The sequence below is a fragment of the Aotus nancymaae genome, unplaced genomic scaffold, assembly GCF_030222135.1.
Source record: "Aotus nancymaae isolate 86718 unplaced genomic scaffold, 86718_ANA_hifiasm-v0.15.2.pri h1tg000089l, whole genome shotgun sequence".
Classification (NCBI taxonomy): Eukaryota; Metazoa; Chordata; class Mammalia; order Primates; family Aotidae; genus Aotus; species Aotus nancymaae.
The window spans coordinates 7,134,072-7,149,102 of NW_026988504.1; the positions used below are offsets into that span (position 1 = coordinate 7,134,072).

Here is a 15,031-nt window from a genome sequence, read left to right on the forward strand (position 1 = left end):
GCGGGGACTCGCGCTGTCCTGAGGCTGCCTCTTAGGGCCCGGCCGGCGCTGGAGCCGCGGACTTTGGTTGTCACTGCCTCTTCCCACGGTGCTTACTTCGCTGCCGCTGGCCGTCATCATGAACCCGGACCTGCGCAGGGAGCGGGACTCCGCCAGCTTCAACCCGGAGCTGCTTACACACATCCTGGACGGCAGCCCCGAGAATACCCGGCGCCGCAGAGAGATCGGTGAGGGCGGCGGGCGAGACCTCCCTCCTTTCCCGAGCAAAGCTGGAGACTCCCTCGCTGCGGAGTCAGAGGGCGCTGTGGGGCCTAGGCCCTCTCGCTCAGCGTTAGGGGAGCCGGGACCCCTACTTCGAGGAGCAGCCTGTGTCCCTGGTGGGGGGATATCGCCATTCCCGAGGTGTGTCCGCGACTCTGAAGTCTGTTGTGATCCAGGGAGGGTGGAACGGAGCCCCGAGTGTCTGTCTTCCTTTTAATGCCCTTTAACTTCCTTGCAGAGAACATGATCCTGAACGACCCAGACTTCCAGCATGAGGACTTGAACTTCCTATCTCGCAGCCAGCGTTATGAGGTGGCTGTCAGGAAGAGTGCCATCATGGTGAAGAAGATGAGGGAGTTTGGCATCGCAGACCCTGATGAAATCATGTGGTTTAAAAAGTAGGTATGCATTAGCACAGAGCAAGTGTTGTTAAGTCTGAACTTTAAAGCTGCGGTTTATGGTGTCCTTTCATCACCGTGCTTGGCGTTTGAAGATGCAAACTGGTATATTTTCATGCCACTTTAAAGTTATATGTGTGGGAAATAATGTGATTACTTTTGTATCCAAGCCTTTTCGTGGAATGACATGTTTGTAGAATGCTGATGATAAGTGGAAATACAGGAGTTTTTGTTCTCAAGAGTACAGTTTGAAGGTTGTTATAAAAACATTGTTCTAGCCAGGCGTGGTAGCTCACGCTTGTAATGCCAGCACTTTGGGAGGCCGAGGTGGCCGGATTACGTGATCAGGAGATAGAGACCATCCTGGCCAACATGGTGAAACCCCGTCTCTACTAAAACTATAAAAAGCAGCTGGGCGTGGTGGCCCGTGCCTGTAATCCGAGCTACTCGGGAGGCTGAGGCAGGAGAGTCGCTTGAACCCGAGAGGTGGAGGTTGCAGTGAACCAAGATCGTGCCACTGCACTCCAACCTGGCGACAGAGTGAGACTCCGTCTCAAAAAAAAAATAAATAAAAATAAAATTGCTCTGCCCAAGCATCTCAAATTTGAAGATTTACATGCAGAAGCATTTTGCTCTTTGTAACTAGGAGTACTATATTTCTGAATCTGGAAGGATTTTTTTTTAGTTGCACGACCAATTAAATATTTTGGAGCAATAGATTATATTAGATGGTAGTGTGGACCTGGGTGAAGACTAATCAGTCACGTCTCTGAATGAATGTAAAGTAGTCTAAGAACCTAGTAGTTTTGAATTGGTGATAGTGCTTAAATGGCGGTCTTGTGCATATGAGAGAGATGTCATAAAAACCTGCCTTGGTTCTAGTGTGGAAGAGAATATATCCTTTTTTTTCAGACCATGTGTTTTGTTGTGGTTTGGTTTGTTTTTGTTTTGAGATGGAGTCTCGCTCTGTCTCCCAGGGTAGAGTGCAGTGGCGCGATCGCAGCTCACTGCAACCTCCGCCTCCCGGGTCCAAGCGATTCTCCTGCCTCGGCCTCCCGAGTAGCTGAGACTACAGGCACATGCCACCACGCCTGGCTAATTTTTTGTATTTTTAGTAGAGGTGGGGTTTCATCGTGTTAGCCAGGATGATCTTGAACTCCTCACCTCGTGATCTGCCCACCTCGGCCTCCCAAAGTGCTGGGTTACAGTCATGAGCCACCATGCCCGGGCTGTGTTTTGTTTTGTTTTTGTTTTTGTTTATGAGACAGAGTTTTATTCTTGTTGTCCAGGCTGGAGTGCAATGGTTTGGTCTTGGCTCACGGCAACCTCCGCCTCCCAGGTTCGAGCGGTTCTCCTGCCTCAGCCTCCTGAATAGCTGGGATTGCAAGGGCCCGCTGCTGTGCCTGGCTCATTTTTGTATTCTTAGTGGAGGTGGGGTTTCACCATGTTAGCCAGGTTGGTCTTGATCTCCTGACCTTGTGAGTCACCCACCTCAGCCTCCCAAAGTGCTGGGATTACAGGTGTGAGCCATCGCTCTGGGCCTTGTTTTTTGATTAGAAATAAAATAGGGGCTGACTCTGGGCGCAATGCATATGAGTTAGCCCTGCTCCACAAGGAGCAGTAAAAATAAATTTAAAAAACTATGGACTTTGGGCTGGGCACGGTGGCTCACGCCTGTATTCCCATCATTTTGGGAGGCCGAGGCAGGTGGATCGCTTGAGGCCAGGAGCTCGAGACCAGCCTGGCCAAAATGGTGGAACCATGTCTCCACTAAAAATAAAATTAGCTGGGCATAGTGGCTCGCACCTGTGGTCCCAGCTACTCGGGAGGCTGAAACAGGAGAATCCCTTGACCCTGGGAGGCAGAGGCTACAGTGAGCCAAGATCGCGCCACTGCACTCCACCCTGAGCAACAGAGTAAGACTCAGTCTTAAAAAAAAAATAACTTTTTTGCCTTAACCTAAACAAACGCTGTTACATGATCCTAGTACAAGATTCTCTTGGCCTGTAGCATTTCTTCTCATTTATTCCTGGGCATTTTCTCTTTTACGTTTCTCCATTTTAAAGGAAATCCAGTATTTTCATCAGTAAAGATTAAATCATATGAGTGCATAGACTAGAACTGAGCTAAATAGAATATGTTTGGCAGTTAGGTTCTGCCTTTATGGTAATAATGGTCACTGCCTCTAGTGTCTTTGGTATTGATTTTCAGCTTGACTTGGGTTATTTTTGTGAAGATGAAATGGTTTACTCTGGCCCTTTGGACTTCCTTAGAACTCCACTCAGTTTTAGCTGTAAATTTTTTTTTTTTGGTAGTTCAAATCACCATACTTCCAAATGGTCTTTTTTGTTTTTAAAGTTTGTAACTCATGGCTAGGGGAATATTGAGATACAGTAACTTTTAGATTATGTTACTGATGGCCTGTGTTGGGTTTGTAAATTTAAAAAAATTAGATTTTATTCCTTCTTAAAATGTTAGAAAGAAGTGGGGTTTTTTGTTTGTTTTTGAATGGGTGGTGCAGTGCATTTCAAAATTTATAGATTATTTCATAACCTGTGACCTGTTCATAATGTGTAACCAGACTCGAGTGAGGTCACAATGAAATAGAACAAAGTCCCTTTATGTGGGTTAAAGATTCATGGACTGGCCGGGCGCGGTGGCTCATGCCTATAATCCCAGCACTTTGGGAGGCCGAGGCGGGTGGATCACGAAGTCAAGAGATCAAGACCATCCTGGTCAATATGGTGAAACCCTGTCTCTACTAAAAATACAAAAATTAGCTGGGCATGGTGGCGTGCACCTGTAGTCCCAGCTACTCAGGAGGCTGAGGCAGGAGAATTGCTTGAACCCAGGAGGTGGAGGTTGCGGTGAGCCGAGATCGCACCATTGCACTCCAGCCTGGGTAACAAGAGTGAAACTCTGTCTCAAAAAAAAAAAAAAAAGACTCATGGACACCAGCAAGTTATTTTGTGTGTCATTTTTCATGTGAAGTATTAAAGTACAAACTTCAACACACCCTTTGACACATTTCCAGTGTACCTAGGATATGACAAGGAGATCAGTTTTTAAGTTAGAGAAGGGGTTTGTAAATTAGTCCTGGCAATTACTGCATGCCATTAAGTTCAAGCCTGGAAGCCTGGGTTATATAATCTCATTGACTGTAACTCACACCAGTGTTTCGTGTACTGCTAGGAAAGAGAGCATGCTGCCGGTTAACCATGACATTCTATTAATTGTGAAATACATCACATTTCTTTCTTTTTTTTTTTTGAGATGGAGTCCTACTCTGTCACTGCCCAGGCTGGATGGAGTGCAATGGTACAATCTTAGCTCACTGCAACCTCCAACTCCTGGGTTTAAGTAATTCTCATACCTCAGCCTCCCGAGTAGCTAGGATTATAGGCGACTGCTACCATGCCTGGCTAATTTTTTTGTATTTTTAGTAGAGACTGGGTTTCCCCATGTTGGTCAGACAGTCTTGAACTCCTGACCTCAGGTGATCTGCTCACCTCAGCCTCCCAAAGTGCTGGGATTACAGCGTGAGCCACCATGCATGGCCATTTCTTTCTTTTCTCTTCTCTTCTTTTCTCTTCTCTTCTTTTCTTTTTGAGACAGGATCTTGCTTTGTTGCCCAGGTAGTAGTGTAGGGGCACAATCATAGTTCACTGTAACCTCAAACTCCTGGGTTTAAGTGATCCCCCACTTCAGCCTCCCAAAGCGCTGGGATTATAAACTCCATGATGAGAGTTTTTTGTTTCCACATAGATTATGATTTATGTAAGATAGAAAAGAAAATGGGGTGGGGCTGGGCGTGGTGGCTCATGCCAGTAATCCCAGCACTTTGGATTTTTAGTAGAGACGGGTTTTCCACATGTGGCCAGGCTGGTCTCAAACTCCTGACGTCAGATAAGAGTGCTGAGATGGGCAGATCACTTAAGGCCAGGCCACTTCGAGACCAACCTGGCCAACATGGCAAAACGCTGTCTCTGCTAAAATACAAAATTAGACAGGCTTGGTGGCATACGCCCGTAATCCCAGTTACTTGGGAGTCTGAGGCATTAGAATCACTTGAACCTAGGAGGCAGAGGTTGCAGTGAGCCGGGATCACACCACTGTACTCCAGCCTGGGCAACAGAGGGAGACTCTGTTTCCAAAAAAAAAAAAAAGAAAGAAAGAAAAGAAGTGGTGGGGACAATCATGTAGTACTTATTTAGGAAATAGCAAAATAAGGGTATGTTGTATTTACTATTATTTCTTCTAAGGCGGTGGATTGGTTTCAGGGTTCCCCAACACTGCAGTGGCAGGCTGCCCCTTCTCTCCTTTAGTTCATGCTCTGCTTATTGCACAAGCCAGATAAACTGGTAGTAACATTGCTTCCTAATCATCTCTTAAGAAGTCATGACGATCAGTTAGATGAGATGTATTTTGTACTTTAAACTCTTCAGATATGCACTTTGTCGAAGTACTAACTTGATCCCCATAAAATCTGTGACATAGCACAGCCAAGGCCAACTCCTGTGGACTCTGTTTTGTGAGAAGAGAGTTAAGAACTAAATTTCAACCTGATATAGAGTTACTCTGGAGTAATGATGATCATTGACCGTTGGGGATAAAATTTTTTTTTTTTTTTTTTTTTTGAGACGGAATTTTGCTCTTGTTACCCAGGCTGGAGTGCAATGGCACAATCTCGGCTCACCGCAACCTCCACCTCCTGGGTTCAGGCAATTCTTCCTGCCTCAGCCTCCTGAGTAGCTGGGATTACAGGCACGCGCCACCATGCCCAGCTAATTTTTTGTATTTTTAGTAGAGATGGGGTTTCACCATGTTGACCAGGATGGTCTCGATCTCTTGACCTCATGATCCACCCGCCTCGGCCTCCCAAAGTGCTGGGATTACAGGCGTGAGCCACCGCGCCCGGCTGGGGATAAATTTTTACATGCCCACATTACTTATTTGTAAACCCTAAAGACCTTTAGAGATCTAAGATTCTGCCCTGGAATATGTATTTACTCTTCTGGATATTCGCTTGTATTATCTAGGGAAAGATAGTCAAAATTATTTCTTCCTTGGAGCTCTTGTTAACAGCTCTCCAAATAAGTCTTCTATGGAGTTACTTCTGATCTTTGAAACAAATAAGTAAAACCTAAATAAAGCAAAAAAGAAAAACACACACATTCTAAAAAATTCAACCAACCAAACCAGCAAATAATACCAACAACCTCCCCTTCCCAAAGTTAGAGATGTTTTTATGCTAAAAGTTAGGTAGAATTTGCTTCCTGGATTAAATGTAAATGTAAAATGAATTGTGGCCTTGAAATAATTAGCAGAAGAAAAGAGACCATCAGGTTCTGCTGTTGGCTTTTTAGGTAGTCGAACAGTAAATGTTGTACTTAATTTCATAAGAAGGGGTTTACATTTTCCTAACCGTCTCCCTAAAGAGACCAAAACTGATTGGCAAGAATGGGTTCTAGGATGCAGTTTCTAGAGGAAGGCTGAGATCCTTTTCTTTTCTCTCCTGTAGACTGCATTTGGTCAATTTTGTGGAACCTGTGAGCCTCAATTACTCCATGTTTATTCCTACCTTGCTGAATCAGGGCACCACTGCTCAGCAAGAGAAATGGCTGCCTTCATCCAAAGGACTCCAGATAATTGGCACCTACGCCCAGACGGAAATGGGCCACGGTTAGTCCACATTGAGGGTCTGTGGGTAACCCACCTCAGGACATCAGTTAACAGTGATTGCTGGCATTTGATTTTTTTCTGCTGCTACCTGTTTGGAATTTTATTTTTGAATTGTTAAGTCAAAATTCAGCTTCTTGTTTTCTCTTAGGTATTTTTTTCCAGAAACTGGTCCAGGGCTCTGGCCAATAAACATCATTCACTGTTATTTCCTAAAGCCTTTTCTTAGTGAACAGTTTGAAAAGATGGGGTTTACAGTGCAGCAGGGAACCCCATTATGTTACTCTGTCTAATGAGTAAAGACTTTGTTGGAAATTCTTCAGAGGGTTAGTGCCTCACAATATCTGGAAGATTCCTCTCTGCTCTAATGCAGTTAAAGCTGTGGATTTTAATGGGGGCAGCCGACTGGCAGCTACCTGTCTTGTCTCTCATTGCCCACTAGCAGGGTGATAAGGCAGTCTCCATGATTCCATGATTCTCTTCATCTGACTTCAGTCTTTTTAGACATTTTTTTCCCATACCTGTCTGGGAACTCTTGTATTGCCAGTAATTCTTAGTTAAATTGTTCCTAGATGGGCCGGGTGCAATGGCTCACGCCTGTAATCCCAGCACTTTGGGAGGCCGAGGCGGGTGGATCACGAGGTCAAGAGATCGAGACCATCCTGGTCAACATGGTGAAACCCCGTCTCTACTAAAAATACAAAAAATTAGCTGGGCATGGTGGCGCGTGCCTGTAATCCCAGCTACTCAGGAGGCTGAGGCAGGAGAATTGCCTGAACCCAGGAGGTGGAGGTTGCGGTGAGCCGAGATTGTGCCATTGCACTCCAGCCTGGGTAACAAGAGCGAAACTCCGTCTCCAAAAAAAAAAAAAATTGTTCCTAGATGTCTGGCTCCCTTCAAAAAGTTTTGCTTTTTTTCTTAATGTGAAATAGGTTTGTTTTCATAGACAAGGCCATTGATAGGTTTGAGTGTTTGGAATTTGAGCTGCCCAGGCTTATGTCTAATTATCAAAATAGGAGGAGTAAAGAAAGGGAAAGAAAAAGGGATACAGATCATGGAAACATCATTTTGTGTTTGAGTGCTGATTTTGATGTGTGAATTGGTTTAAGGAAAATGTTATTTATCGTGATCTCCGTGGAGACAGCAAATTGCTGGTCATGGTTTGACGTTCCAGACACCTTACTAAACACCCAGGACTTCAGGATGGAAGACAGATAAGATTCTTTTTTTTTTTTTGAGACAGAGTTTTGCTCTTTTTGCCCGGGCTGGAATGTAGTGGCTCAATCTCAGCTCACTGCAAACTCTGCCTCCTGGGTTCAAGCGATTCTTCTGCCTCAGCCTCCCCAGTAGCTAGAATTATAGGCGCCCACCAGCACACCCAGCTAATTTTGTATTTTTAGTAGAGATGGGGTTTCCCCATTGGCCAGGCTGGTCTTGAACTCCTGATCTCAGGTGATCTGCCTGCCTTAGGCTCCCAAAGTGCTGGGATTATAGATGTGAGCCACCCCGCCCAGCTGACAGATAAGATTCTTTATGTAGTCCTCCTCTCTTGGAGTATCTGTGTGTTTGTGTACGTGCATGTGTGTGTGTGTGGGTGGGGGGAGGTGTGTGTGTGTGTTGTAATCTTGAAGTAGCTTTGTGGTACAGAACTCTGTTTCATTATTCATCATTGTAGAATGTATTTGACTTTGCAGTCGTGCTATTCATGGGAGGCATAAGATGTGAAATAGTGTGAGGCTAATGAGTCTGTTAAGTATATCTCTTGTTGGTCTAATGCTTCTGCCTCATTTGTAAAGTAACATCACAAATATATATTTGCCCTAATTTTTTTTTTCCTTGAGACGGAGTCTTGCTCTGTCCCCCAGGCTGGAGTGTAGTGGCGTAATCTCAACTCACTGCAACCTCCGTCTTCTGGGTTTAAGCGATTCTCCTGTCTCAGCCTCCTGAGTAACTGGGATTACAGGTGCCCGCCACCATGCCTGGCTAATTTTTGTATTTTTAGTAGAGATGGGGTTTCACCATTTGAGCCAGGCTGGTATTGAACTCCTGACCTCAGGCGATCCACCTGCCTGGGCCTCCCAAAGTGCTGGGATTACAGACATGAACCACTCTGCCTGGCCTGCCCTAAATTTTGAAAGAAGAGAGGAAGAAAGGAAGACTTAAACTCTGCTGGTTTGTGCACTGGTACAGTGGCGAGAAAATAAAAACACACACGCACAAAAACTGCTGGTTTGAGGAGAACAGAAAGTGGACGGAGATCCTGTACGGCTGTGAGCAAGTTTGCCTTTGTGAAGAGATTTTGTTCTCTTATTCCTTCTAGTTTTAGGTATTTTCTTGTATTTGAACCAATGTTATCTTAATGTCTGTGGTCTAGAGAACAGTGTCCTAAGATCAGGTTTTTTTTCTTGCTGGAATTTTAATTTTAATTCATATTGCTGTTCTTGGTTGACTATTGATCTTTTCCTTGGAAACAAGTCAGGTTGGTTAATTTGCATCACGTTACAGTTTTACCTTATATGTAAAAAAGTCAACATCAAGGAGAGTGGCAATAGAGCAACTTATATAGAATGAGATCTAACTGTTTGGATTCTGAGACTTTGGAACATGGATCAACAATGATTATCTAACGCGTTCTCACAGAAGCAGCTGTAACTTTGAGTTTGGGACTCATTCACTTCTGGCTGAGAAGTGAAGGGGCCCGGGAAGGTGTTCAGGTTCACCCCATGTTCCTTCCAAATCCTAAAATTCAGTCACCTACGAAAGTCTCAGTCACCAGCCTTATCTCTTCTTTCTAGAGTGTGTCTTTTTTCCTCTAAAGACACGAAGAAGCTCAGACACACACCTGCCCGGTGGGTCTGGGACCCCACTGGAGTACAGTGGCTTGATCGTAGCTCACTGCAGCCTTGATCTCCTAGACTGAAGTGATACTCCTGCCTCAGCCTTCTGAGTAGCTGGGAGTGTAGGCACATAACAGCATGCCCAGTTGATTTTTTTTAAATTTTTGGTAGAGATAGGATCTTGCTGTGTTGCCCAGGTTTGTAAGGCTTTTTAAAATCTGGTAGGATAAGCCTGCTATAGTTACATTTCAAGATATATATATTTGGTATTCATGCCTGCTTATTCTAGATGAATTCTGATCTGAATTTGTCAAGTTCTAAAAAAAAAAAATTTACAGGAATTAAAACTTTTTTTTGTTTTTTTTTTCTCCTTCTTTATCATCTTGTATCTACAAGAATAGTTTTATATTGAAGCCTTGTATTTTCTTGGGAAGCTATTTCTTTTCTATTATTTATATCTTCTTTTTTCCCTGCACCCTATTAAGTATTTATCTTTTTTCTTTTTTTCTTTTTTTTTTTTTGGAGACAGAGTTTCACCCTGTCGCCAGGCTGGAGTGCAGTGTCGCCATCTTGGCTCATTGCAACCTCTGCCTCCTAAATTCAACTGATTCTCCTGTCTCAGCCTCCTGAATAGCTGGGATTACAGATGCGTGCCACCACACCCAGCTAATTTTCGTACTTTTAGTAGAGACGAGGTTTCACCGTGTTGGCCAGGTTGGTCTTGATCTCTTGACCTCGTGTCTGCCTGCCTTCGTGACCCAATGTGCTGGAATTATAGGCGTGAGCCACCACGCTCAGCCTTTACCTTTTTTCTTAAATAAATTGTAATATCCTCATATAAGCTATTTAACAAATTTAAAATAAAATATTTTGTTACTTTTTTTTTTTGAAACGGAGTCTCTGTTGCTCAGGCTGGAGTGCAGCGGCAGGATCTTGGCTCACTGCAGCCCTCTGCCTCCTGGGTTCAAGGTATTCTGCCTCAGCCTCCTCAGTAGCTGGGATTACAGGCATGTACCACCATACCTGGCTAATTTTGTGTATTTTTAATAGTGACGGGTTTTCACCATGTTGGCCAGGCTGGCCTCAAACTCCTGACCTCAGGTGACCCACCTGCCTCAGCCTCCCAAAATGCTAGGATTATAGGGAACCACCCTGCTTTTTTAAATTGTCTTTTTCTTTACTGGGATTTCCATTTGAATGATCCTGACAGATAAGAATGCTGCTAACTTTTTTTTCCCTTGTAGCCTGCAGCTTTTCTCAGTTCACTTATTGTGGGATTTTATTGTCATTGTTGATTTCCTAGGATGATAACCATGCTGTCTGAAGAGCTGCTTTTTATTTCTTCCTTTCTCATATATGATTAGTCTAATTGTTTCTTCCTCAGTATTGATTGTCAGCTTTTCCAGCCTTGTATCATGTGGAAAGAGAGGCTGGGAATGCCTTTTGATGTTTTGGTTTTAAAATAACTGACTCCAGTGCTTCACTAAGTATGATGTTGGTGCTTGGTAATTTTACGATAAATTATTTTAAAATAATATATCATCTTTATCATGCATAACCAGCTTTTAAAACAAGTACTTGGCTTAAGTCAAAACACTATGCAGATCACTTTCTCCTTGTAACATTTCTAAATTTCATCCACATCTGAATAATCCTTGTCTTTTGTTCTTTTTTTCTTCACTCTTGCTGTCATCTTAATCTACTCTAATCCTTGTCTTAGTTGCAAGAAATATTTTTTTCCTGAATATTTTCTTTAGTGTCAGAACCATTTGTGATGGTAGTGGTTTTATCCCGCCCTGCTGAGCGCGTTTGTTGTAACCTTAGCGCCCGTCTTCACTCTGTGATACACTCAGATGTAAATCTTCCAGACTCTGATGGGTGCTTGACAGTGGCCTTTCCTTCACCAGAAGTTGCCCTGATTTCTAGTGAAGTAAAACAACCTTCCATGGAAGCACGAAAAGTGGCTGGTCCCAGGTTTCAGTCTTAACTCAGAGTTTTTGCCTTCCAGGTTCTAAGTGTACATTGATTTTTCTTCCTCGACAGTACTCTTAAAAGGCTGGGGACAGTTGACATTCCTGTTTGAGTGAAAAGCACTCTCATCCCATGAATGTGTTTATGTGTTTTTCTTGAGATTTCTGCCATTAATTTTTTTTTTTTTTTTTTTTTTGAGATGGAGTCTTGCTCTGTCTCCTAGGCTGGAATGCAGTGGTGAAATCTCGGCTCACTGCAACGTCTGCCTCCCAGGTTCAAGTGATTCTCTTGCCTCAGCCTCCCTAGTGGGATTACAGGCACCTGCCACCACACCCAGCTATTTTTTTGTATTTTTAGTAGAGATGAGGTTTCACCATGTTGGCCAGGCTCGTCTCGAACTCCTGACCTCAGGTGATCCGCCCACCATGCCTCACCTTTTTTTTTTTTTTAAATGATTGTAGTGTTATAGGAAGTTAGAAAAATAGCACCAAGAGACCCTGTGAACCCATCCCCTAGTCTCCACCAGTGGTGACATCTTGTGGGATTTCCATTTTCAGTGCTTCCAGGGTCAGCTCTGTCTTTTTCAGCATGTCTTTTTAGCATCTTCACTACAGTCAGTCTTTAGTCCATGCTGTGCTTACGCAGTAATTTCCCCAGCTAGGAGACAGGACTAGGTGACAACGTTCTTTTTTTAAAAAATAGGTTTAGCAGGTACAAGTACCATTTCCTTACATGCATATATGGTGTAATGTTGAAGTCTGGGCTTTGGCAGTACCATTGCCCAAATAGTGAAAACTGTACCCAGTAGGTAACTTTTCAGGCCTCATACCCCTCTCATCCTCCCACATTCTGAAGCCTCCAATGTCCATTTTGTTTTGTTTTTTGAGACAGAATCTCTGTTGCCGAAGATGGAGTGCAGTGGCACTGTCATGGCTCATGGCTCACTGCAACCTCTGCTTCCTGGGTTCAAGTGATTCTCCTGCCTCAGTCTCCCAAGTAGCTGGGATTAAAGGCACCCACTACCACTTGCCTCGGCCTCCAAAGTGCTGGGATTACAGGCGTGAGCCACTGTGCCCCGCCCCCATGTCTCTTCCTCCATTCTGCATGTCCATGTGTACCCCTTGCTCAGCTCCCATGTTGACGAGATTCTTGCCCTTTTTTTGCTATTATCTTTTTTCCCTGAGCAAGGCATTTAATCTGTCTCAGCCTTAATTTCTTCTCTGTAAAATGAGGGATACAGTCACACATACTTAGATTTTTTTCTTTTTTTTTTTCCTTGTTTGCACTAGTCCATTTTTTTTTTCCTTTGTGGAGGAATTTGTACAAAATTTTTCTTTTTCTAAAGTGTGATTGCTTAGTGGAAAGGCCAGCCTCTAGATTGGAAGAAGCCATTGATCAGCCCTTGTCTGAGTTGTCCTCCTTAACTTGCATGGAACAAACAGGAATTTAAAACTGAAACATCATTTAGGCTCATTTCAAAGACACATAGAATGATAAGAGCAACGTGGAGTTGGCAGATTTGGAACTGGCAATTAAACAGAATACCAGTAATGTGGAAAAACACAAAGGCATATAGAACAATTTCCTATCCTTAGCAATAAATTCACACAGAATCCTGTCACCTGCACATTTTAAGTAGAAAAGAATGACCCCAGAATGGGGATTTAAAATTAATAGCACTAAGATGGTTATTATCATTAGTGATAACTTCTATATAATTGTCATGGAGAGCTTATTATACATGAATCTATAACTTGTTATTATGGTCTTCACTAGAAATTGCATGTCTTTTATTTCTGAAATAAATTATTGGGATGAAGAGCACTGTCAGTTTTTGTATTAAATTGTTTCAGTAGAGCATGGCTGAATATTTAACATGATGAATCTGAATGAACTGATCAGAGTTGGAGCCAATCAAGGTGGTTAACGCCTGTAATCCCAGCACTTTGGGAGGCCAACGTGGGCGGATCACCCGAGGTCGGGTGTTCAAGACCAGCCTGACCAACGTGGAGAAATCCTGTCTCTACTAAAAATACAAAATTAGCCCAGCGTGGTGGTGCATGCGTGCCTGTAATCCCAGCTACTAGGGAGGCTGAGGCAGGAGAATTGCTTGAACCCGGGAGGCAGAGTTTATGGTCAGCCGAGATTGCACCATTGCACTCTAGCCTGGGCAACAAGAGCGAAACTCTGTCTCAAAAAACATAAAAAAAAAAAACGCAAGGAAATTATCAGAACTTATGTGAGAAATGTGATTCTGCACTGGATGTTCTGTGGACAGAAGAGAAAAAATCCCAGCCTAGAAGCATTATTGAAATTGCATCGAGGAAAAACTTTAGTCTAGGGGTCAGATTGTCACTGAGAGAACTGCTGCATTCTGTCTCGCTCTCATCAGAGGAAATTCTTGTACCAGTACCGCTCAAATTCTCTGTTCTCCAACTCCTGGCCTCAAAGGATTCTCCTGCCTTAACATCCCAAATAGCTAGGATTACAGGCACACGCCACCACACTCAGCAAATTCTCCATTCTTTACAAAATTTTTTTTTTTCTTTGTTGAGACAGTCTCGCTCTGTTGCCCAGGCTGGAGTGCAGTGGCATGATCTCGGCTCACTGCAACCTCCACCTCCTGGGTTCAAGCCATTCTCCTGCCTCAACTTCCCAAGTAGCTGGGATTACAGGCATTTCCCATCACGCCTGGCTAATTTTGTAGCCTGGTGTCTTGGTCAGGCTGGTCTCAAACTCCTGACCTCAAGTGATCTGCCCACCACAGCCCCCCAAAGTGCTGGGATCATAGCCTATACAACTTTTCAAATTCTCTCTTTTTTTTTTGAGACAGAGTCTTACTCTGTCACCCAGGCTGGAGTGCAGTGGCGTGATCTCAGCTCACTGGAACTTCTGCCTCCTAGGTTTAAGCGATTTTCCTGCCTCAGCCTCCTGAATAGCTGGGACTGCTGACTCGCACCACCATACTTGGCTGATTTTTCTATTTTTAGTAGGGATGGGGTTTTGCCATGTTGGCCAGGCTGGTCTTGAACTCCTGACTTCAGGTGATCTGACCACCTTGGCCTCCCAAAGTGCTGAGATTACAGGCATGAGCCACTTGCACCAGCCTCTCAAATTCTCTTTATTTCCTTTGATTTAATTCCTGGACCAGGATCCTCTGCCTTGCACGCATGGTTTTGTGTTGCTTTGGCTTTGGAATCAGTAACTAATCCCTGTCATCATACTCCTTGCTGACTCAGGAAAAATGGAAATTACCAAGAGTTGTAAAGTAATACAGAAAGGCACGGTGCTCCCATCTATGATTAAGTGCATGCAACTAATTCATACTTAAGAAGATTTTTTTTGTCTCCTCTCCTTGCTCTGTTTAAATTGCTGATTCTCTCACGCCTGATGACTCTTCTCTCAAATGCCCGTCCTTGGTATTTCCTCGAAGTTTTGTGCACCGAGGGCGGCCTGAGCCTCTGGATCTTCACTTGGGCATGTTCCTGCCCACCTTGCTTCACCAGGCAACTGCGGAGCAGCAGGAGCGCTTCTTCATGCCCGCCTGGAACTTGGAGATCATTGGCACTTATGCCCAGACAGAGATGGGTCATGGTATGGTGTATTCAGTCTACTTAATGGGTTGGGCGGGCCCTGTGAACTTAGCATGTATTGGAGTGCCCACCATGTGCCATTGATGATGTGTCAGTGTTCTACCGTCTGTTTAAATGAGCTCTTTTTGCAGAGTCCAGGTTTTGGTATAAACACTGCTTTGTAGCAATAAAATTACTGTCTTTTTTAATGCCATAGTTCCCCTTCAGAAGGTCAAGAATGGCAAGTCAGGCCTTATTTACAAAGTGGTATTTCAATGTTACTGAGGTCGCATAGAATCTGTGTGCATATAGA

General features: G+C 43.9%; 1 protein-coding gene across 5 annotated transcripts in view; it reads left to right on the forward strand.

Moving 5' to 3' along the window:
* Nucleotides 1–7: 7 nt before the first annotated feature.
* Nucleotides 8–15,031, forward strand: part of ACOX1 (acyl-CoA oxidase 1) — a 32,647-nt gene continuing 17,623 nt past the window's right edge. For 2 of the 5 annotated variants that reach the window (XM_012453676.3, XM_064369498.1), the window contains exons 1-3: nt 8–227; nt 500–659; nt 6,181–6,341. In XM_012453676.3, coding sequence (XP_012309099.1) covers nt 119–227; nt 500–659; nt 6,181–6,341 — 430 coding nt within the window. In that variant the 5' untranslated portion in view covers nt 8–118. Of the gene's footprint in view, nt 228–382; nt 403–499; nt 660–6,180; nt 6,342–14,579; nt 14,741–15,031 lie in introns of those variants that run through there. The other 3 variants (XM_012453677.3, XM_012453678.2, XM_064369499.1) reach the window with 3 other exon arrangements.